The 21,823-nt window shown below is 42.7% G+C and overlaps 2 protein-coding genes across 4 annotated transcripts in view; both read left to right on the top strand.

Moving 5' to 3' along the window:
* Positions 1-19,815, top strand: part of c5h6orf136 (chromosome 5 C6orf136 homolog) — a 35,232-nt gene extending 15,417 nt beyond the window's left edge. For 2 of the 3 annotated variants that reach the window (XM_035634250.2, XM_035634251.2), the window contains exons 4-8: positions 11,190-11,278; positions 11,377-11,577; positions 11,735-11,804; positions 14,121-14,308; positions 19,303-19,815. In XM_035634250.2, coding sequence (XP_035490143.2) covers positions 11,190-11,278; positions 11,377-11,577; positions 11,735-11,804; positions 14,121-14,282 — 522 coding nt within the window. In that variant the 3' untranslated portion in view covers positions 14,283-14,308; positions 19,303-19,815. Of the gene's footprint in view, positions 1-11,189; positions 11,279-11,376; positions 11,578-11,734; positions 11,805-14,120; positions 14,320-19,302 lie in introns of all 3 variants that reach the window. The other variant, XM_035634252.2, reaches the window with a different exon arrangement.
* On the top strand, positions 15,989-18,960 carry LOC118310907. Its single transcript, XM_035634254.2, has one exon. It carries the CDS (start codon positions 15,989-15,991, stop codon positions 16,850-16,852), a length of 864 nt encoding a protein of 287 aa, XP_035490147.1. The 3' UTR covers positions 16,853-18,960.
* Positions 19,816-21,823: the final 2,008 nt, after the last annotated feature.

Genomic DNA, 21,823 nt, shown 5'->3' with positions numbered 1-21,823 from the left:
ACTGAAAATCAAATACAAATTTTAAAGAGTGGTGACATCACCAAAAAGTAGAATAAAACCAAAACCAGACCTCTTAATCTCACAAATTAAGAGGACACATGGTACTGCATGCAAGTAATATGACGAAAAGCATGTAAATAAGCTTCTGGACATGTTCAGAGCGTATAGCACAAGTATATTGCAAGTGGTGTCATGGTCTGTCAACAGCTGTATTGATTAAAATATTCTGTCAGACGTGTGAGACCGGTGAGTGTAAAACGCAGGGCAGTTTAACTGCCTGTCACTGCTGGTCTGAAGTGGTGGAGTAAAGGCATCCTGCAAAATGAAGTAAATGAAGTGCACATTACAAAGTAATATGGTGTTTTTTTGTAACATTGTACAATTTCTAAAAAGTTGAGTTGCTCCATATTACCAGAGCCCTCTGTAAAACCTTGAGATAACTTTTCCTCATATGCGTACCTGAATGAAAACATGCTCTCACTCTAATACATGTAGAAACACAGTTCGTCCTGTTAGATTACTTAAGTGTGCAGTTATAGATTTTACAAACAGTGATCAGGACCCATGAGTCCTACGCAGGTCTAATTTTGCAAACCTGGAATGGTAAAGTTCATCAATTATCCTGACATCACTCACCCCTGATTTCCACTGGATGCGGAACGGCTGCGAAACGGCGACGGAGCCGATAGGTGTCAATTAAAGTCAATGTGTGTATTTCCACTGACTCCGCACAGCTCCGTCACAGCTCCGACGCTCTGCAGCCCTCCGGAGCAGATACGCAGGGCTTCTATTTTTGCCAGACGCCGGAGCACACACGCTGCAATTCAGCACAAAACAGGTCGTGCGGGACAGGAAGTTGAGCACAGACACAAAAATAAAACATACTTTAACTGTCAAAATAAAATACACCGTGCTCACGGCGGATCATATTTCCCTGCACTACACCTTTAAAATGTCATAATGGGCGGAAACAGCCCTGAAGTCAACAGGTCAGAGGTTTTCAGCGACCAGTTCACCCTGTTGACACCATGGATGAGGAGATGCTGATTATTCAAGTCCAAAATCACCAAATCATTTATGACCCGTCGCATCCGTTTTATAAGGACAACATAAAAAAGGATATGGCATGGAGAACAGTAGCAGGAGTAATGGGTGTGGATGGTAAGTCACTCATTTTGACCAATTAACAATAATAATAATTATAACTATTGTACTTAGCCATGGTAAAATCACAATAATCTCCACAAAAAAGAGAGAGATCAGCAGGTCAGCACCGAGTTGTTTCCCTTCTACTCTTATGGATGGAAATAACTTGTTGTTGGTTTGTGGTTCTCTTTATAGAAACTACACCCTGTTATATCGTGCGATCATACGTGAACTCGTGGGTCCTTGTGAGGTCATGGCCGCACCGCAGCGCACCACTGTGGCGGAGGCGGTGGGGATTGGCGGACGGCGAAACACGCAGCCGACACACTGCTCCGCCGCCGTTCCGCCGCTGTTCCGCATCCAGTGGAAATCAGGGGTCATCATCGTCCGCAAAGCGGAAGTCACTCAACTCTGATGGCTGACTGCTGTCAGTCAGCTGCAGTGCATTTCTCAGTTCCAGAACTATAACGAAATGGGAAGGGAAAAGGGTTGTGTCATAGACATTCTCAAAAAAAAGGAAAAGCATTAGAGGGGCGATGCATACCCTGTGCGCATTGTATAATGCTACAGTCCAGGGCTCCAGACTAACTTTTTTTACTTAATTTAGGGGCACACCTTAAACGGGCCAGCAACGCAACTATCCACATTTTCACCCATTTTAAATGTATTACTGATAAATGCTTTGGTAATGTATAGATTCTGATTGATTTTTTATTTCATTTCCTGGCAAAGTCATTTTCACCATCTACTTTTTTTTAGAGGCCACTTTTTTTCCATGCACCATGTGGTCGCTTCCCATAGGTTTTTATGTAAGATGGTGGAAAGTGTGTACACACCTTTGACTCAATGCCTTCTCAATAAGTGAAATTATAATATTCAAGCACCACCCCACACATCGCTGCTGTTCTGTAATGCCTCCGCGAGCGCACCGACATCACGTTCGTCAAGCTGGCCGAGTGAGGTGCGACGCTTGGAGTGATGGGGAGGGGGGGTGAGGAGAGGGGCGACACTGACTCCGGTCTGGACGGGGCCGGTGGAAGGGATAACCATTCCGGTTAAACCGCACCATGGCTGACCTGGAGGCCGATCACAGGTGCAAGAGAACACTGAAGGTGAGTCGGGAGATCCATGCACGTAATCTGGGCGACGCCCCATCGTCAGCGTAGGGGATCTACACTAATCTCATGCGTGGCCTCTCTGGAATCTAATTGACGGAAATCCTAGCGACTGAGAACTTTAGTTCCTCCATAGACGCGAAGACACACTGATGAGTGTAGTTGACTAATCACTCCTGGACTTATCTCCCTCTCACACACATCGGTCTACACTGGTGGAGTGCGGACTTGCTCCGCGAAAAAAAGTCTGCACATTTGCAGGTCGCACCCGCCGTGTAGTTGTAAAAATTGCTTGCACTGTATCGAAAAATGGCAAAATGTGACCATTTGGTCGCAGTCTGGAGCCCTGACAGTCAGGTCTATGTATTTGGACTAGGGCTGAAAGATTAAACGTTTTCAAATCGAAATCGCAATTTGAAACAACGCGATTTGCAAATGGCAAAAGGCTGCGATTTATTAGAATACGTTATGCAGCGCAGCCGACCCAGTGTTTATACTTGTCTTAGTGTCACCTGTCAGTAGGGGTGTTGAAATTAATCGTTTCTACGATGCATCGTAATGCGGATGTGGACGATGCTGCATCGATGCGGTGACGGACCATAATCGATTATAGACTACTGCCTTTACTTGTTGATTTTCCGACCGCAGCTGGAAAATAAAGTTTTAGAGTTCAAAAATAGCGCACCCAGCTCAGCCAAAAATTGATGCTGTAGGGCTCGTTAGGGTTAGGTTTCACAAATCACGTTAAGTTTCATCCAAAATCTTTTATACAGGAATGAGGAATAAGGTTTATAAGGACAGTGACCTTAAAGGACTTCTGCTTGGCTTTATATGTAAAATACTAAAAATATGTATAAATATATATATTATTGAAATTAATTTGAGTGTGTGTGTCTGTGTGCGTTTGGTGTGCGTGCTTGGGTAAAGAACAGGGTAATATAATATAGCTCTATGAATATATATATATATATATATATATATATATATATATATATATAAAACGCTCAGGCGCTACATTATATACATATATATATATATTCTCCACCAACTGTGATGTCACTAGAGGCTTATGTCTACCTTGTAGTGTTTTTATTCTTTTATTCTCTCATCCAAAACATTAACTCAGGTTTTACAAAATGAAAGTCTCTTCCACAAAATACCTTACACCCAACCGTCTTGGAGTCTTTCTTCATCGCCTCTTTTTTCTCCCTTCTCTCTCAATCAGCTTTATGACTGCAGCCAGCTCCTTTCCTCTGCCATTTTGGTCTGTAGGCTTTTAGACAGCAAGAGGGAATGTAGCAGCCTTCCACCAACAAACCTCTTGTGACATCACATATCCCCCTCCCCTGGCGACAGGCTCCCTTCACAGGAACGGAGGCCCATAGGATGTCCCGACGTGACAGAGCATCTGCGTTGCCATGTCTTTTCCCTGCCGTGTTAACAAAAGAGAAATAAAAAATTTGCAGGCTCAGGAACCATCTTGTGATCCGGCTGTTGCTTTCATCTTTGCAATCCACTGAAGGGGTTCATGGTTTGTGACCAACGTGAACTTGCGTCCCAGAAGATAGTACCTGAGAGTCTCCAGACTACATTTTAGAGCCAAACATTATTTTTCCAATGTACCATACCTCTTCTCATGTGTAGCCAACTTCCTGATAAGCACTGGATGTTCCTTACCATCCTGGACCTGGGAGAGTACTGCCCCAAAACCAACATCTGATGCATCTGCCTGCACCACAAACTCCTTGTTGAAATCCGGGGTTACCAGCACTGGTTGGGAGCAGAGTGCCATCTTCAGTGCACAGAAGGCATTCTCTGTGGCCTGGGTCCATTTCACCAACCTGGAATGTTTCTTAGTTGTCAGTTCTGTCAGGGGAGCCACAAGGTTAGTATAGTGGGGTACAAATCTCCTGTATTAGTTTGCCAGGCCTATGAAAGACTTGGTTTTTGGATAATGGCCTTGGCCAACTTTGAATTGTGTCCAATTTAACAAGTTGGGGCTTCATGTGGCCCTCCCAATGCTGTATCCCAGGTATTTTGTCTCACAAAAGGCTAGATTGCATTTGCTGGGATTAGCTGTGAGCCATGCTTCTCTTAGGGAGTCTAATACCTTCTGTACCCTCGGTAGATGACTTTCCCAGTCTGGGCTATGGATGACAATGCATCCAGATAGGTGCATAAGACCTATGGGGCAGTAATACTTTGTCCATTAGTCTTTGGAACATTTCTGGGGCCCAATGCAATCCGAACTGCAGCATTTTGTACTGGAAGAGGCCTTCACTGGTTGCAAATGCCATTTTCTCTTGAAGCCAGGGACAGTGGCACTTGCCAATAGCCTTTGGTCAGGTCAAGGGTTGTTATAAAAGGGGCGTGACGTAGACGATCTATCAGATCATCCACCAGGGGCATTGGGTATGAGTCAAACTCAGATATCTCATTTACTTTTCTAAAATCTTTACAGTACCTCTTTGTAGAGTCAGGTTTTGGTACCAAAACTATGGGGCTCGACCACCCACTTTGTGATTCTTCTATCACCCCCAGTTCAAGCATCTTCTTTATCTCTTCCATTATTACCTCCTTATGTGCCTCTTGGACCCGATAGGGGCGTTGATGGAGCACCTTACCAGGAATGGTTCGTATCTCATGCTCTATTAGATGTGTGGATCCAGGCTTGGTTGAGAACACGTCTTGATTTTGGTCCACCAGCTCCTGTGTTTCCTGTCACTGCTGAGAGGTTAGTTCTTCACCTAGAGCCACATCATTCCTTGGGAGTTCTCTGGACTCTGGAAGGGGCAGACAACTCAACAACACATCATGTGCATGCCACTATTTTAAAAGATATACGTGATATACCTTTTCCGGCGGTCGTTTTCCTGGTTGTTGCACTTTGTAGTTTACCTCCCCCACTTTCTCAATGACTTCAAAGGGCCCTTTCCATGTTGCCAGGAATTTACATTCATCTGTGGGGACAAGTACCAATACTCTGTCTCCGTGGTCGATCTCCCTAGGTTGTGCTCTGTGGTTATAGGTAGCTTGTTGCTCACGTTGAGCTTTCTCCATATTCTCGCGGACAATTGGGTAGATGGTCTTCATCCTCTCCCTCATGGTAGACATGTTCTACCATGGTGCGGTGCGGACATTGTTGAGCCTTCCAAGATTCTTTGGCTATATCTAATAAGCCCCTGGGCTTGTGAGCATACAGCAACTCAAAGGGAGAGAAGCCAGTGGAAGAATGGGGTACCTCCCTTATTGCAAACATCAGATGGTGTTTACAATCAAGAGTAACAATTGATCTCAGTTACGTCCATCTCTCTCAATTGATTTCCTCAACATGCTTTTCAATGTTCTGTTGAACCTTCAACTAGCCCATCTGTTTGAGTGTTATAAACCAAGGTGCGGAGCTGTTTTATCTTCAAAAGGCCACAGAAGTTCATGCGTTTACTTTCTTGGGGTTATATCAACATTAAATGTAAAGTTGTGAAACCTCTGAGCTAAGCCAAATTTTGTCATACCAAATCTACTAAGGATCTCACACTTCAATGATTCATAGTCGTTGGCCACAGTGGAGTCTAAATCTTGGTAAGCTCTCTGGGCCTCCCCAGAAAGAAAAGGAGCAAGCATTCCTACCCACTGTGGCTTGGACTATGCTTCCCATTGAGTTGTGGCTTCAAAGGCTTGAAGAAAGGCCTGAGCGTCAATCCCTGGGCCCATCTTTGGTATGAAGTCACTTGCTCGTATGCCATGACTCCGGGCTTGAGTCTGTTGGGCCTGTATTATCTGCAGCTGACGTTCCTCCATCTTCAGCATGTTGGCTTTCCTTTTTTCTTCCAACAATGCATTGTTTGCCTCAACCTGGCGTTGGTTGCTCTCCAGCAGCAGCTTACATTTTTTTTTCCATCTTATATTGAAAGCGTCTCAAAACAACACAACAAAAAACTTCTCAACGACACTAAAAAAACTGCCCAAATTCTCCACCAACTGTGATATCACTAGAGGCTTATGTCTACCTTGTAGTGTGGTGAAGCAATAAAAAAAGGTTAACTCAGCTTTTTCTCCAACAAAATAATTCTTCTATTATTCTCTCATTCAAAAGGTTAACTCAGGTTTTACAAAAAATGAAAGTCTCTTCCACAAAAAACCTTACACCCAACCGTCTTGGAATCTTTCTTCATCTGCTTTTTTTTCTCCCTGCTCTCTCAATCAGCTTTATGAACTGCAGCTGGCTCCTTCCCTCCAGCCCGCAGCACATGGGAGCTGTAGTTTTTCATATCGGCCATTTTGGTCTGTACGTTTTAGCCACTAGAAGGGAATGTGGCAGCCTTTCACCAACAAACCTCTTGTGACATCAAAATATATATATATATATAAATAATGATATAATTATATTTCATAATGATTAAAACATTTACACAACATAAAAAAAACTCTGAGGAAGTGTTTTACATCATTATTTTATTTCTAGATCTGTGTGAAGTACTTTTTGCCTCACAAACACATGGACCATCTGTTACAGTCAGATTGACCATCAGCAGCACCAGGAGAAATCCTCCCCATGTCTGTGTCCTTTTAAAACATCCGCTAAAGGGGCAGTAAGCATTTTTGGAGAAAGCTTGTCTCTCACTTTGTTGGTGATGATTTTACTGCACTGACTGGACCTCGAACCCACAGTATGGGAGACCAAAGCGCAACGAGTCATATTTTCATCCGCTAGCACGTCTCGTACAGTGTCGGGAAGTGATGTTTACAAATTGCACACAGTGTTGTGAGTGTCACTTGTTGTTGTTTTCGATTTACAGAGCCAGGGCGCATACAGAACCGACAACTCCCGGGCCGTGAGGAAACATTCACTGATTTTTGGATTTAAATGGCTCACTACCCCTTTAAGTTTTCGCAGGCAAGCGACAAGAGTACAATTCTCAGCAGGAGGGAGACCTCAAATCAGGAACAAAATCAGTCCACTGCCAATCTAATGGTTACAGGAAACAACAAGAACAAACTGATTGAACAAATTGATCTATAAATGAAAATGGTTGATATTTTCAGTATATGTTGTCCATGGAAGTATAAAGCTGATACTTCTTTAGCAATCTGAAGGCATCAGGATGAATCTTTGCCTAATAATCAAGATCATAACTTTGTATAGATTCTTTAGAAATGTGTGATAAATCTAGCCTGGCGTAGTCAGAGTAATACTCAAATGTGTATTAGTCTGGGGCCTCATTCATTTTCGATTTCCAAGAGGCGTTCCCAACGGATGCAGACCAAAATGCCTCCGTAAGCAATAGAGCACAACTGTGACCGCCCATTTTTCTACGGCTCTGGTTCCGGCAGTGAATTTCCCATTCAATAAAACGTATTATTCAGAGCAAAACCATAATTGGAAAACGGAACAAGAAGGTACAAAAAGATTCAAGACTTTGTACATAATTATTTTAAAAGTGAAGGAACTACTCATCCCATAAACCATCGGGAATGCATTTCCAACAACTTCCAACCGACAGTTTAGCTCAAGCCCCTTTCACACTGGCCAAAAAAAACGTTTAAACCCACTAACCCCCGGCGTTTTCTCCAGTATGAAAATGTTTAATAGGAATTCAGCCCCCGGTCAAATCACTCTGCAATAGACCCGGGTAATAATCGGCTTCACCTCCGATAGGCATTGATATGAACGTCACACCCGGGTGAACGCGCTATTTTGCGCGATGACGGCAACGAGGGCTTGACTCCTCCGTCGGTAACTGCTGTTACCTCACCAGCTGTAGCAAAAAGACCACTCGCATGTAGCTAGCTCGCTTAGCCTAGCTTTCTGTTGTTTACTACACTGTTCTTCTTCTTTGTTTTATGGCGAGCGCCGCTCTCTACCGTCATCTATGGCCGCCAACTGTCACTACACGATCATCAGACCCTGGTCTGCTCGCAGTGTGAAAGTGGCCAATTGCCAATTAAACCCGGGTCTACACTGTAATTTTGGTGTGAAAGTGGTATTAGTCTTGAATTTAACCTTCATCATCATCACCTTAGTGTTTATATTGTTGCTTGTGTTTTGTGTGCATATATAGTGTATAACGATCGTAGAGTTCAGTGGAAGCAGCGGGTACTAGTAACTAATACTGCGTTCCATTACATCTTGGAACTCAGGGTTGGTGGGGTTCCTCTGACCCTCTGAGTCGGAATTCCGACTATCAACCCCACCCATTATCAGTAGAGCCTGACCGATATGGATTTTTTGGGGGACTATAACGATATACAAGATTCCCGATACTGATACATCAGCCAATAAGTATATATATATATATATATATATATATATATATATATATGATTCTAAGATGTCGTTACCAAACATTATGACAAAGAAATGTAATTGAGGCTTGATTTTTTTAGTAAATATCAATAAACTTAATCATAAAAAAAAAATGAAAATGACAAATGACCAAATAAATAGAACTTGAATCAAGAAAACTTTTATTTTACCTGAAATGTATGCATAAATGCATATTTAAGGGCTCATATCAGTTGGCCAATAATATCGATCGGGCTCTAAACATATCGGCCGATACAATATGCCTGTGAAAGGCTAATATCGGCGATATTATATCGGATGTGATTGGACCGGCAAGACTTTTGCTTGTGGGAAATCACTTTCCAATGGAGGGGATCCAGACCTAGTCTGGCAGAGCAAACTAAATGAGCTCCCAGAATTTGTTTAGGTCTCAGGCTACGATAAATCCGAAGTCTCAGGTACTTTGACTTTAATTTTAGCTCCTGAACAAAACTTTATTCCATATTAATTTTGTAAAAAAATATTGTAAAAAGAAATGGGCTTAGGGGTTAACGAATGAGAGTTATATTGAAAAGGGAAATGATGGGGCCATTGTTTGTTAAGTTTCCCTGTTACAGGGCTTCAGATGGCGACTAACTTTTTGATTTTGCGACCTGTTATTTTCTGCCAGTCGCCAATCCAGACGCTTTTACAATACAGAGAAATAAATAATTAAAATAGAAATGGCCGTTTGTGTTGCCCGCTAAAGTCTCATCTCCTCACAGCGGAAAACAGCGGGAGTGCTGGGGTCAGAGGAGAGAAGGAAGTGGTTAGGAAACCGCAACAAACAGAAGTTAATCTTCACCGGGATATAAAATCCAGATCATCCAGCAGCACAAAGAGCAGCGTTGGCTTCTCCGCCGCCGTGTTTGTCTCCCGTCGCTATTGCGCAACACCGGGAGGACGGTTTAAAATCACGTTTCATTTAAGTTAAATGTAGCTTACCACATAGTTGGATAACGTTGGCCATAAAAATAAATGCGTAAACGAAAAATATTACTATACACTCAGCAGAAGCCTTTATACAAAGCGACTTACCAAATGAGCATTCAAACATGAAAATATATCCCAAAAGTTCAAGAATCAATAGAGTACATAAACATTGTGCTTTTTTTTTTTAATGTCTTTATTTATTTTTTGACATTTATGTATTTATGGTAACAAGGTTGAAACATATTGGACATGGCACACACTGTGCAAAGAATACATTGTGCACACTGTGAGATGCAGGGCAGACAAAGGCAGCGGTAAAAAAAGATAAGGGAGACATTAGACAGTGTACTCTGACATCGATATATTTTGGCTCCTGAAAACTTCAGTTGGCTCCTAAATATTTTGGGTTTAGGAGCCAATGGCTCTTTGATATTTTTTTCTTTCTGGAGCCCTGCACTGTATGTATTTCAAAAACGAGTTCCAGCAGAACTCACGTGATGACACCGCTCTACTCTGTGTCGGCAGCTCCATTAGCTTCTGTGCTATAGTAAACAATGGAGTCTGAGCGTGCTCTCCTGGACGAACTACTTCATGACACATTTATAAATCTCCCCAAGCATCTTTTTCTGAAATAAGTTTTCACATGAGAGCATATCGGTGAACATGTACGCCGATACAGATATTTCTCTGATAAGTCCATATCGCCCGATTAGATCAGCCAACCATAAATCGCTCGGGCTCTAGTATGTTTACTAGAGAAAGCATTGAAGGGTGATACACCCCAATCAGGCATTGCAAACTTTTTAATTTAGTAATTATGCCATTTTATGATGACATCATTATGACTTACTTTATACCACATGATGATGATTGGTTCATTTAAAAAGATCTGTTGTAGCTAATGTCTCTAATTTTATTGCATTGCTGCATAATATGATGTAATTTTCTGACTTTATAGTGACATCATGATGTCATTCTCACCATATTATAAATTATTTTACGATCCATATGAAATTATTAAGTTGTGTATTTAGTCCCTGGAAATGGCATTTTTAAACATTGTATTATGTCATTTTCTGACTTCTTTGTGACTTCTTAATGACGTCACTTATTATATGATATCATGTGATGGGGAATCATTTTCTGATCTGTATGAGCTTTAGATCGCCTCTTTATTATTTGCAGAGATGTCTTGGAAAATGTGGTTTTGGATCCTGTTTTTGTTGACCTTGACCTTTGACGGATAAGCTCCAAAAGTTAATCATCTGGAGATACCTTCCTGAATAATAGTCACAATGATATTACCAATGGTGCACAGGGTAAAAATAACCCTACGGTAATGTTACATTTAGTCAACGGATATTGGCAGAATTACTTTAACAAAACATTTCCTGCTAAAATCCCAGTAACAGCACCTTCCTCAGAAATCTCAACTGAGAAGATTTTATGTCAATCTCAAATATTTTCATTTGGACAAATGTCAAACTATCACACTATGAGGCAACACTAACAGGGCTCCAAACCTTTTTCATTGGTTTCATATTGTTGAGCTTCTGAGTCAGATAAATTTGTAGTTGTACTTACTCCATAATAAGTGTTAACTCTGTTAACTCTGAAAAGATTAACCTCAACATCAGGGGATTGATCTTCCATTTATTTTGTTTTTTTTGCAGCTTCCAAATTTCTTTATACAGAATCATGATTTCACCATGTACTCCAATGATGTGGAATTCCTCAATGGCCTCATGAATACCAAGACCAGGTGAATTTATTTGTTTTATTTGGGCTGATGTTCATACACTTGATTTGATTCCAACTCCAATTGTGTCACTGTGACTGTTGCTGTGTCTTTTGGTGTAGAGGGCGTGTGCTGTACCACCTCACTCTCTCCCTATGGCGCCTACTGTGTCTGTGTTACTACGCTGAGGCTCGGCTGGAGGTGCTGAAGCTCACCAAGCACATAGAGGACAAAAGCATTAAGGCTCGCTGGAGGATCAGGGGCCTTCCCATCTACTCCCTGCTGCTGCGCTTCTATCGCAAAGATAAATCACAGCTCTACAGGTAATGCACAGTATATCCAGAGTGTAGCTGCTGTTGTCTGATAACAGGATCTAACATTTGATTATCTGTTTGATTAGTCTTTGTTTTACAAAAAATCATTGATTTTGAAGTGTTTAGGCATTATAATTTAACTTAATCCAAATTACATCTGTTATAGGACATATGATGCATTCTCTACATTTTACATTGGACGGGATGGACTCATTAATTGCCATAAAGTTGAAAAGGTAAGAAGCTTACTCCCATTAAGTACTTGCTGACATTTATAAGTAGCTATAGTGGATTTGTTGTATAGAGCCGGTCAACCACTTTTTTTTCACTTTCAAAATGTCACAGAACCTGTTGGATGAAGCTGTTAGACTGAAAGCACGTCTTTTACAGTGCTGTGAAAAAGTATTTGCCCCCCTCCTGCTTTTATTTGTTACATTTAGATGTTTCAGATCATTTAATATAACGACAGTATGAGAAAACACAAAATGTAACTTTTAAATGATCATGTCATTCAAGGTAAAGAGTTATTCAAAACCTAAACAACATTGTGAAAAACTAATTGCCCCCCAAAACCTTATAACTGGTTGTGCCACCCTTTTCACCCTTTTCTTGAGGTCCTAATCGTTTCTGATATACTTTGGTCAAAATACCAAAAGGATAAAAAAAAGCCACAGTACCAAGGTCGCAGAAAGTCGGGGTGCGTGGGTTGCGGTAGCAAACTTCCAACAGTGATCATTGACAGTTGTCTTTAAAAATGTAAAAGAAAAGAAAAAACGCCTGGAGGAGGACTAACGAGACAGAGAATTAAAGGGGCAGTAAGCGATTCTAAAGCAATACACGTTTTGTAAAAATCGGCCAACATGTCCTCACGGTATTTTTATTATTTCAAGACCACATTTACTTTACTATATATTTTTCCCTTGTTGTATAATGACTTTTCGTACATTTTTTGCGTTCGTGGAATTTTTGTTATAAGCTTTTAAAACTATGAAAGATAGTACCCGAGATACTATGATGGAGAGCTTTTGTGTGCAAATTCTACACATTAATTGTATTACCGAGACAATGATCCTTTATTTACCTGCACAACATTCCAAGAAAAGGAAAAACTATTTTTCCCACAGGGTAAATAATAATGGTATATTTCTTATCACTCTAATACCAGACATGGCTGATCCAGCATGAAGAGCAAAATAATAATGATATCGCAAAGATAAAGTTGATCTTACAAACATTCAACTAGCAAACAGTTATTTGCAAGTAACACCAATAACTTTTAGAATACTGTACATCAAAGTTATTGCCTCATCTGTTAGCATTAGCTATTGCTAAACAGCCAAACAAAGACATAGCATTATTGAAATACTTACATTTCCCTGATCTTCAGTTCTGCCATGGATAGTTGGTACTGCTTCGTCTGTCAGACACAATTTTGCAGACTCCTGCGTTTTACTAACCCCGGTTTGACAAACACTCCAACGAAACATTGTTAGCACAGACAAACACGTTTTTGCCAACTGTTGATGGGACGTTGCTGCGAAAAAGTAACTCAATACAAACAGTTTTTCTCTCCTCTGAGGTTGGGAGGCTGTGCAGCCGATAACAGAGCAGCTTGTGTGCTTGGCTCACTTCATTATGTTAACGTTAGCTGGTTAAATGTTATCAAGAAAGCAATGGGGGACTTAAGGAAGTTAGTATTAAGAAGTCGAGGGAGATATCCAGTTGGGGGCCAGTGCTGATGGACGGATATTCTCCTTCATGACTTTCTGGTAGAAGATGCTTTTCACCAGATGGGACAGGACACATGTTTTCTAAAAAGTTCTACTTGACTCATCAGTCCACAGAATATTATCCTAAAAGTCTTGGGGGTCATCCAGATTTGTTTCTGGCACATGTGAGATCAGCCTTTATGTTAATTTTGGTCTGCAGGGGTTTGCACCTTGCAACTCTCCCAGGGATTCCTTTTTTGGCCAGAGTCTGTCTTATTGTGAAATCATTCAAACTGCCCTAAACTGAGGCAAGTGAAGCCTGCAGTTGTTTAGTTGTTTGTCTGGGATCTTTTGCGATCTCCTGGATGAGGAGTCCCAGAGCCTTAGCAATGGCTTTGCCACCCCAGACTGAAGATTTCTTTAACTTTGTTTCACATTTTTTCCAAAATTTCTGGCAGGTGGCATAATGTCTTGCCTTTTGAGACATTTTAGCCTACTTCACATTGCCAGACAGGTTCTACTTAAGTGTTGAAATGTTTAGATTGAACAGGTGTGAAACTGAGGGGGCGTTTACTTTTTCACATTAGGTTTAGATTAGGTTTTTTTCCTTCAATAACTGAAATCGTTGTTTAGTATTTTCTTGGTTAATCTTTGTCTAATATTATTATTTGTTTGATGATTTGAGCCATTTGCTCAGCTCAGCTGAAGTTACAGAGAACTAATAAGATCTTGTTTTACTGACTTGTGATATCCCAAACTTCCATGGGAAAAAGTCAGCCAGCTATTATGTGTGTCATGTTCAACTTTCTGTTTGATTGTCCTCTGATTGTCACTGTGTTACAGGTGATGCCAGCTCAGCCCCCTTTCCTGCCCAGAGTTACTTCCCTTCTGGCGGGGGCTCTGGTGGCTCTGGGAGTGCAGGAGCACAGACCTGCCCTCAACCTGTTGCCCCTCCTCCTGTCCTCACTGCGACATAGCAGAAACCAACCCCAGGATGACCATTAAAGGATAAATGGCCAGTGGAATCGACAGTATGTCCAAGGTTCATTTTCATCATAGGAAGACAATAAAAACGAACGTGGAACTATTCTAAAATATCATATAGTTGCCTCCTGCTTTTCATTTATTTAATCGTAGTTTAGCTATTATTATTTAAACGTCACATATACTCATATTCAGGTTCATAATTTTTATTTGAGTTATTACTTGAAAGGTTTACATGCTCTAATGTTCAGTAACCACATTAGTCTCCTCAGACTGTTCTGCGGCTTCTTTTCAGCCTCTGTCTAAAACACTTGGTTTTAGCTCCTGTCTCTTTAAAGGGATGGTTTACAAGCGTGCTTTGGCCATGTTTTGCTGCGCCAACTCGCTGAGGAAGCTTTGAGTCGAACATCTGATTTGCGGAGTGATAATCTGCCAGTGCGAGTTTGGCGCAGTAATACCTGGCTGAAGTACGCTTATTTTTTAGGTAAGGATTTAAAAATGTGGCGAAAAAGACGTTTTTCGGTGGTCCCCTCTGCAACAGTGGGACTGTGACTTACGCTACTTCAACTTCTCCTCCAAACTCCGTTAAATGACATCGCTGATCACTATCTCCATAAGGTAAAATATTAACTATGCATAAGTAACTCATACAACCCCACTTCAAAATCACTGAACTATCCCTTTAAGGCCCCCTTCCCGATAAAGCCCAGTCTGATCTGATTGGCCAGCTGACCCACTTGTGATTGGTCAATGGCTTGTCACAGTCTGCCCTCTCCTCATCTCATCCACCTCATCTCCCAATACTTTTCCACCGGCCCCTCCTTCTCCTCACCTGCCTGCCTGCCACTCCCTCCTCATCAACCCAACTCTCCTCACCTGTTGCACTCAGCTGCCTCTGATCACCAATCAACCCGGTATATAGACTCTCCTCACCGTTCACTCTCTGCCAGATTGTTCTCAGCATTCATGCAAGAAGCATCCCAGCCGACACCATGAATTTGGGGAGGTATTTAGCAAATCCAAGGCCACCTCCCTTCCTCCCCATCGGCCCTACGACTGCGCCATAGACCTCCTGCCTGGTTCCGCTCCTCCTAGATGTCGCCTTTACTCCCTGTCTGCCCCTGAGAGAGGCGCCATGGAACAATACATTAACGACTCCTTGGCTGCTGGTCTCATCCGTCCCTCCTCGTCTCCTGCTGGGGCTGGGTTCTTCTTCGTGGAGAAGAAGGACAAATCTCTGCGTCCCTGCATAGATTACCGGGGGCTCAACGACATCACGGTGAAGAATCGCTACCCCCTCCCACTCATTTCCTCTGCTTTCGAGCTCCTGGAGGGGGCCACCATCTTTTCGAAGTTGGATCTATGCAACGCCTACCACTTGGTCCGCATCAGAGAGGGAGATGAGTGGAAGACCGCCTTCAACAGCCCCACGGGTTATGAATACCTGGTGATGCCCTTCGGCCTCACCAACTCCCCGGCTGTCTTCCAGGCTCTGATCAATGACGTGCTAAGAGACATGTTAAACAAGCACACGTTCCTCTACCTAGATGACATCCTCATCTTCTCACGGACCAAGGAGGAACAAGTACACCACGTCCAGGCAGTTCTGCATCGGCTCCTGGAGAACTCGCTCTTCGTTACAGCTGAGAAGGCGAGTTTCACTCCCCGTCAGTTTCCTTCCTAGGATACATTGTAGGCCAAGGACTCCGCCATGGTGCTGTCACCACATGGTCTGTTCGCAAGCAGCTCCAAAGGTCCCTGGGGTTCGCCAACTTTTATCCATGGCTACAGCACTGTGGCCGCACCCCTCACGGCACTCACCTCCTCCAAAGTTCCTTTCCGGTGGTCTGCCAGGTCCGACGAAGCTTTTCAGACGCTCAAGACATCGGCCCCCATCCACCAAGTTCCGGACTCAGAGAGACAGTTCGTGGTGGAGGTGGACGCCTTCGACGTGGGGGTGGGAGGTGTTTTGTCCCAGCGGGCTGCCGGGGAACTGGAAGCTCCATCCATGCGCCTTCTTCTCCCGACGCCTGACCCCTGCTGAGAGGAATTATGATATTGGCAACCGAGAACTGTTGGCAGTTAAGTTGGCGTTGGAGGAATGGCGTCACTGGCTGGAGGGAACCAAGCAGCCTTTCTTGGTTTGGACTGATCACAAGAACCTTGAATACCTCCAGTCAGCCAAGAGGCTCAACTCTCGTCAGGCCCGCTGGTCTCTCTTCCTCACCCGCTTCAACTTCTCCCTCTCCTACCGACCCGGGTTCCACAATGTGAAGCCTGATGCTCTCTCTCGGCAGTTCTTGGAGAAGGAGGAGCCTGACTCCCCAAGACCATCCTCCCGTCCTCGCACCTGGTTGCCTCCCTCACCTGGGAAGAGGAGGAGAAGGTCAAGGCGGCCTTGGAGAACCAGTCGGGACCCAGCGCATGTCTTCCTGATCGCCTGTATGTGGTTTCTGCCCTGCTTTCCGACGTCCTTCAGTGGGCCCACAGCTCTCGACTCACCTGTCATCTCGACATCCAGCGGACCAAGGAGATGGTTCTACAGAGGTTCTGGCGGGCATCGCTGGAGGAGGAAACTCGGGAGTTTGTGAACGCCTGTCCCGTCTGCAACCAGCACAAGGTCTCACACCAAGCTCCTGCGGGTCATCTGCTTCCACTGCCTGTACCCCATCGACCCTGTTCCCACATCTCCCTGGACTTCGTTACCAGCCTGCCCCCATCTAGTGGTCACACCACAATCCTGACCGTGGTCGATACATTCAGAAAGGCCACCGCGATGCCTGTCGTCCGGATTCCATCCCCAGTCCAACGGCCAAACTGAAAGGAAGAATCAGGAGATGGAGACGGCGCTGCGGTGTATGGTGTCCAAACACCCCTCCTCCTGGTCCCAGCAGCTGTTATGGGTGGAGTACGCCCACAACACCCTGACAAGCTCGGCCACGGGGCTGTCCCCTTTCCAGTGTGCCTACGGGTACCAGCCTCCTCTGTTCCCGGCGCTGGAGAAAGAGGTTTCCTGCCCATCCGTCCAGGCCTTAATTTGTCGCTGCCGCAGGACATGGACCCAAGCCAGGGCGGCTCTTCTCCGCCCTGTGGATCGTTACGCCACGGCTGCCAACCGTCACCGCACCCAGGCCCCCACCTACCTCGAGGGCCAGAAGGTGTGGCTGTCGACCCGGGACCTTCCCTTGAGGGTGGAGTCAAAGAAGTTGGCACCCAAGTTCATCGGTCCCTTTGAGATCCAGAAGGTCATCAACCCAGGGGCGGTGAGGCTCAAGTTGCCTCTTTCCATGCGGGTCCATCCTACGTTCCAGTCCCTCCTCCTGCACCCCCTTGTCTCATCGACGGAGGTCCCGCCTTTATGGTGCACCGCCTCCTGCGCTGTCGCGGAAGGGGTCTCCAATACCTAGTCGATTGGGAGGGTTACGGTCCAGAGGAAAGGTCCTGGGTCCCTGTTCGGCACGTCCTGGATGCCCACCTCATCAGGGAGTTTCACCGGCGTCATGCCGACCAGCCGTCCAAGTCCGCCACTCCCAGAGGGGACGCTGCCCTTGAGACTCTGTCCCCTATTCCGTCTGAGGCACCCAGCGACGGCAAGACAGAGGAGGAACCCCCCGAAGATGAAGACACTGAGCTACCCTCGGATGCTACAGAGGAGGAGTCAGACATGGAGGTTTCAGACGAATATTAGCCCTCTTCCGGTCCCCCTCCTCCCACCTGATTCTGCGTAGGATTGGGGTTTTTGTTTTGGGGACATCAGGAGCCTTCCCTTGAGGGGGGGGCGGGGGTTCTGTCACAGTCTGCCCTCTTCCTTAATGTTTTTTTTTTACAAAAAAAACCCAACTAAATACTTTTATGGTCTCATCACAATTCAACTTAGGGCAGCATTTGTTTCCACTTGTTTAAAAAAAAAAAAAATAAATGACTAGCTTGTGCGCTGAGTATATATTTTCCTGTCAGCTTCTCACAAGTATGTTTAACGCTCATTGTGTTGATCCGTTCTTTCGTATTTTACACCTGACAGACGTCGGCAAGGCCTCGGTGAGTCACTTCGAACGCATCATTGGTAGTTCACACATATCGAGCGAGTGCTGATTTGTGAGCCCCGAGTCTTTATGTCTTTAAGACGATCCTGAAGCACAGTAGTTTGTTGATATTTGACCCAAACTGGCAGGCTAACACTCTAAACAAGGTGTAAACCAAGATATTTCTTTCAGGCGCCATATTGATTATTAGTAATTAAGGCAACCAATAACTGATATTTGGATCTGATACATTTGCTATAAAAATTTTAATCTTGTGTCAAACTCAAAGAATAACACAAATATATATATGCAATTATCAGTTGTATGCAGTGGCTACAAAGTGCCTGACTGGAACTTTTCGGTTGCTTTCTGTGCAGTCCCCATGAAAACAACGTTTATCCAGTGAAATACCAATGATCGCCCAAAAGATGTTTTTTGATGTAATAGTTCGGTGATATACCTTTGTCATCCGACCCCTTCCCACTTTTGAAACTGTTACAGTGAATTTTACTCAACATATTTTAATTCACCTCCATAATATTTATTAGTACATTCTAAGTAATCAGACTTGAATAATGTTTGAAGTTCCAGTGTATTGTCTCATTTCCAGTAGCATTTGTTTTGCTGCTCTTACTCAACCCTGTCACAGATAGTTATACAATAAATGGTCCACATTCCATCATAGTTGTTTTTAGATTTTTAATTTTTTTTACTTTCTATATTTTATTAAGGTTTTCACAATTTCCACATAATACAAATAAACATGAATCACAAACATGAAATTAAAGGCAAATGAATTACAATCAAAAATTTTCAAAGATGAATTTGATTAACAACAACTATTATTTATTATTAATATTTCATTTTTCCACAGATATCGCAATAATGGTATCTCCTTTTGGCAAATGCCATTGTTTAATTTCACAAGATAAATTGCACAATGTGACATTTCATAAATTAGACAAATAAAAATATAAGAATATCTATATTGATGCTCTTGTTCTTGTGTCTCTAAACAGTGGACTGGACATTCATCAGCCTCCTTCAGCCTGAAAAACCTCATGCAACAAAAAGGTGACAGTCAAAACAACAGGCTGCTCAGCTCTGGAACAGGAATGTTTATAGACTTCAACTGTTTTCTCAAAAAAGCCCTTAAACTAAATATGACAAAATGTATCCCCATTAGTCTATATTGCTAAATGAAAAGAAATCTCTGTGGGAACAGTTTCTACTAAACCTTAGGTTTGAAGTTGTGCCTAAAATGAGTTGATACGCACACTCAAGATGTTTGTTGTGACTTCACTGTAAAGTTTCACCCAGCTCGGCAAAGCATGCGGTAACAGTAGCATTCTCTGGTGTGTCAGTCATACTCGTCAGGTTCTGTATTGATTAATTTCCGTGTGTGTGTGTGTGTGTGTGTGTGTGTGTGTGTGTGTGTGTGTGTGTGTGTGTGTGTGTATACATTTACTCCTGCAACAATTCATGTGTGAATCCTGGTTCTGTGAATAAACAATCTCATGAGTAACAATGTTTTCAGTGTTACCGTTGTTCCTGTTTATTGTCCTTTTTGGATGGTGATGGGATGCAAGTCTGTCTCCACTTTGTTCTAGAGAAGGTGTCAAGGACCAAGCAGATGGACCAAAGGCACACAGGTAGTTAGTATTTGTATTTACCAATTTTTGTAAATAGAGGGCCAAAAGTATTTTAAAATATGACCTCCGCCAAAAAGGTTGTTTTCACCCCTTTGTCTTTGTTTACTAGTTGGTTGCTTTGTCAGCAGGGTAAAGCAAAAATCACTGAATGGATTTTCGCTAAACTTTTTGGAAGGATGGGACGTGGGCCGTGAAAGAACCCCTAACATTTTGACATGAACAAAGGGGCAGATCCAGGAATTTTTTATCACTTTAACGGTTTCCCAGGGAATGATACATGGATCTTGGATTTAAGGAATAGAATTAAACGTTGAGTTTTAAAAACGGCTTCCGATTAATTTCAAAGTATTGAAATCCAGAAAATGTAGGCCCCCATTCTCATGTTTGTTTGTTATTTTTCCATAAAGATTTTAAGAGTGCTTTGATTATTTTGAGGTCAACATGTGATGAGAAAGCAGGGTATTTAAGCATTAGAGTTGCCCTATGTCTTGTTTGTGTATCTAGCTCTGTCAGAGTAATTTTGTTATCTCACAAACAGAACAGCTATCTCCATAGTAATACTCAGTATTGACCACTATGTGTTTCTTGCACAAATTGTGCGACTATGACACCCAGAGACAGCATTCAGCTATCCATCGACTGTGTTGGCCTGCCACAGATAAGATGACCTCGCTTTAGTGCCTTAGAACACTCATCTTTGCAGTTTCTCAGGAGAGGACAGAAATTCCTCAACAACCACTATACACTAGTTTATTTTCAGCAAAAAAAAGCTGTAAAAACAGTCGGGGTCAGGAGTTTGTTGTTGTAAAATAAGCAAATGCCCATGTAGGTTGTAATTTCCCCCCCAACTTTTTTATAGATAGAAGAAGAAATGTTTTTTTATGGAAGTACATATAGAAATATATGTACCTATGTACAGTGATTTCTAAATCTTTTCGCATATATTAAAGAGAAAATGAGTTTAAAACATTGCCAATATGGCAATATTCATTATAGGGCCTATATTATGTATCACAATTATCATATATGCCTAATAAGCTCATATCTAGTGTAACAGTTGACAAAAGGGTAGAAGTTTTATCTCAATTTTCTTATTCAATAACAGCAATTAACAACAAATTAAAAAATCAAAATGCATTTATATATTTCAACCTATCAATCACTGAATAAGTAAATAATTATTAAGTACATAAATAAATAATCAATCCCTCCTTGTGTGCAGCCTGTCAGTTGCCGGGCAGAGCCTCTCCTGATACACCTCGGAGCTCGACAGGGTCACATTCTACACTGAGGCCCAGTTGTTTAAAAAAAATGTCACCTGGATTAAAATTATCTGGATTTGGAACTCCTATGTTTTGCTATCCAGGATCACATGATCCATTTTACTTGATCCAGATACACACTTCTCAAGATTACCAAATCCTGATTAGCAGTTCTTTCAATGGAATTACATATCACACTGAAGACTAGGTATGTGAACAACAGTTACAACCAGTAGAGCAACTCAAAATATATCTATTTGAAGAAACAGAAAACAATACAAACACCTCTTTCCATTTAAATGTCTTGAAAACGGTTAGACCCCTCACCTGACCCAAAACAAATTGATTAAAAAACAAATATACATTATTCAAATACTCTATGGATGTTTTGACCAAGTATTTCAAATCCATCCATCTTCTACCGCTTATCCTGGATCGGGTCGCAGAGGCAGCCAACTAAGCAGGGTGTCCCAAACAACCCTCTCCCCGGCCTCCACACAAAAGAATATCTATCCAGTCTCATCCTGTTATAGTGATAAGTGGAACAATATATTTTAATTGCAGGACTCACATCTTGCCCAATTCCCTCAAAATCAAGGACCCAACACGGCATAGCTTGAGACACA

This window comes from Scophthalmus maximus, chromosome 5 (assembly GCF_022379125.1).
Source record: "Scophthalmus maximus strain ysfricsl-2021 chromosome 5, ASM2237912v1, whole genome shotgun sequence".
Classification (NCBI taxonomy): Eukaryota; Metazoa; Chordata; class Actinopteri; order Pleuronectiformes; family Scophthalmidae; genus Scophthalmus; species Scophthalmus maximus.
The sequence above is the reverse complement of the archived record's forward strand: the minus strand, read 5'-3'. Positions and strand labels throughout refer to the sequence as shown.

What these genes read in the sequence shown, in the direction of transcription:
- LOC118310907 (XM_035634254.2), top strand. Translation starts at nt 15,989, where the DNA reads ATGGTCTGTTCGCAAGCAGCTCCAAAGGTCCCTGGGGTTCGCCAACTT.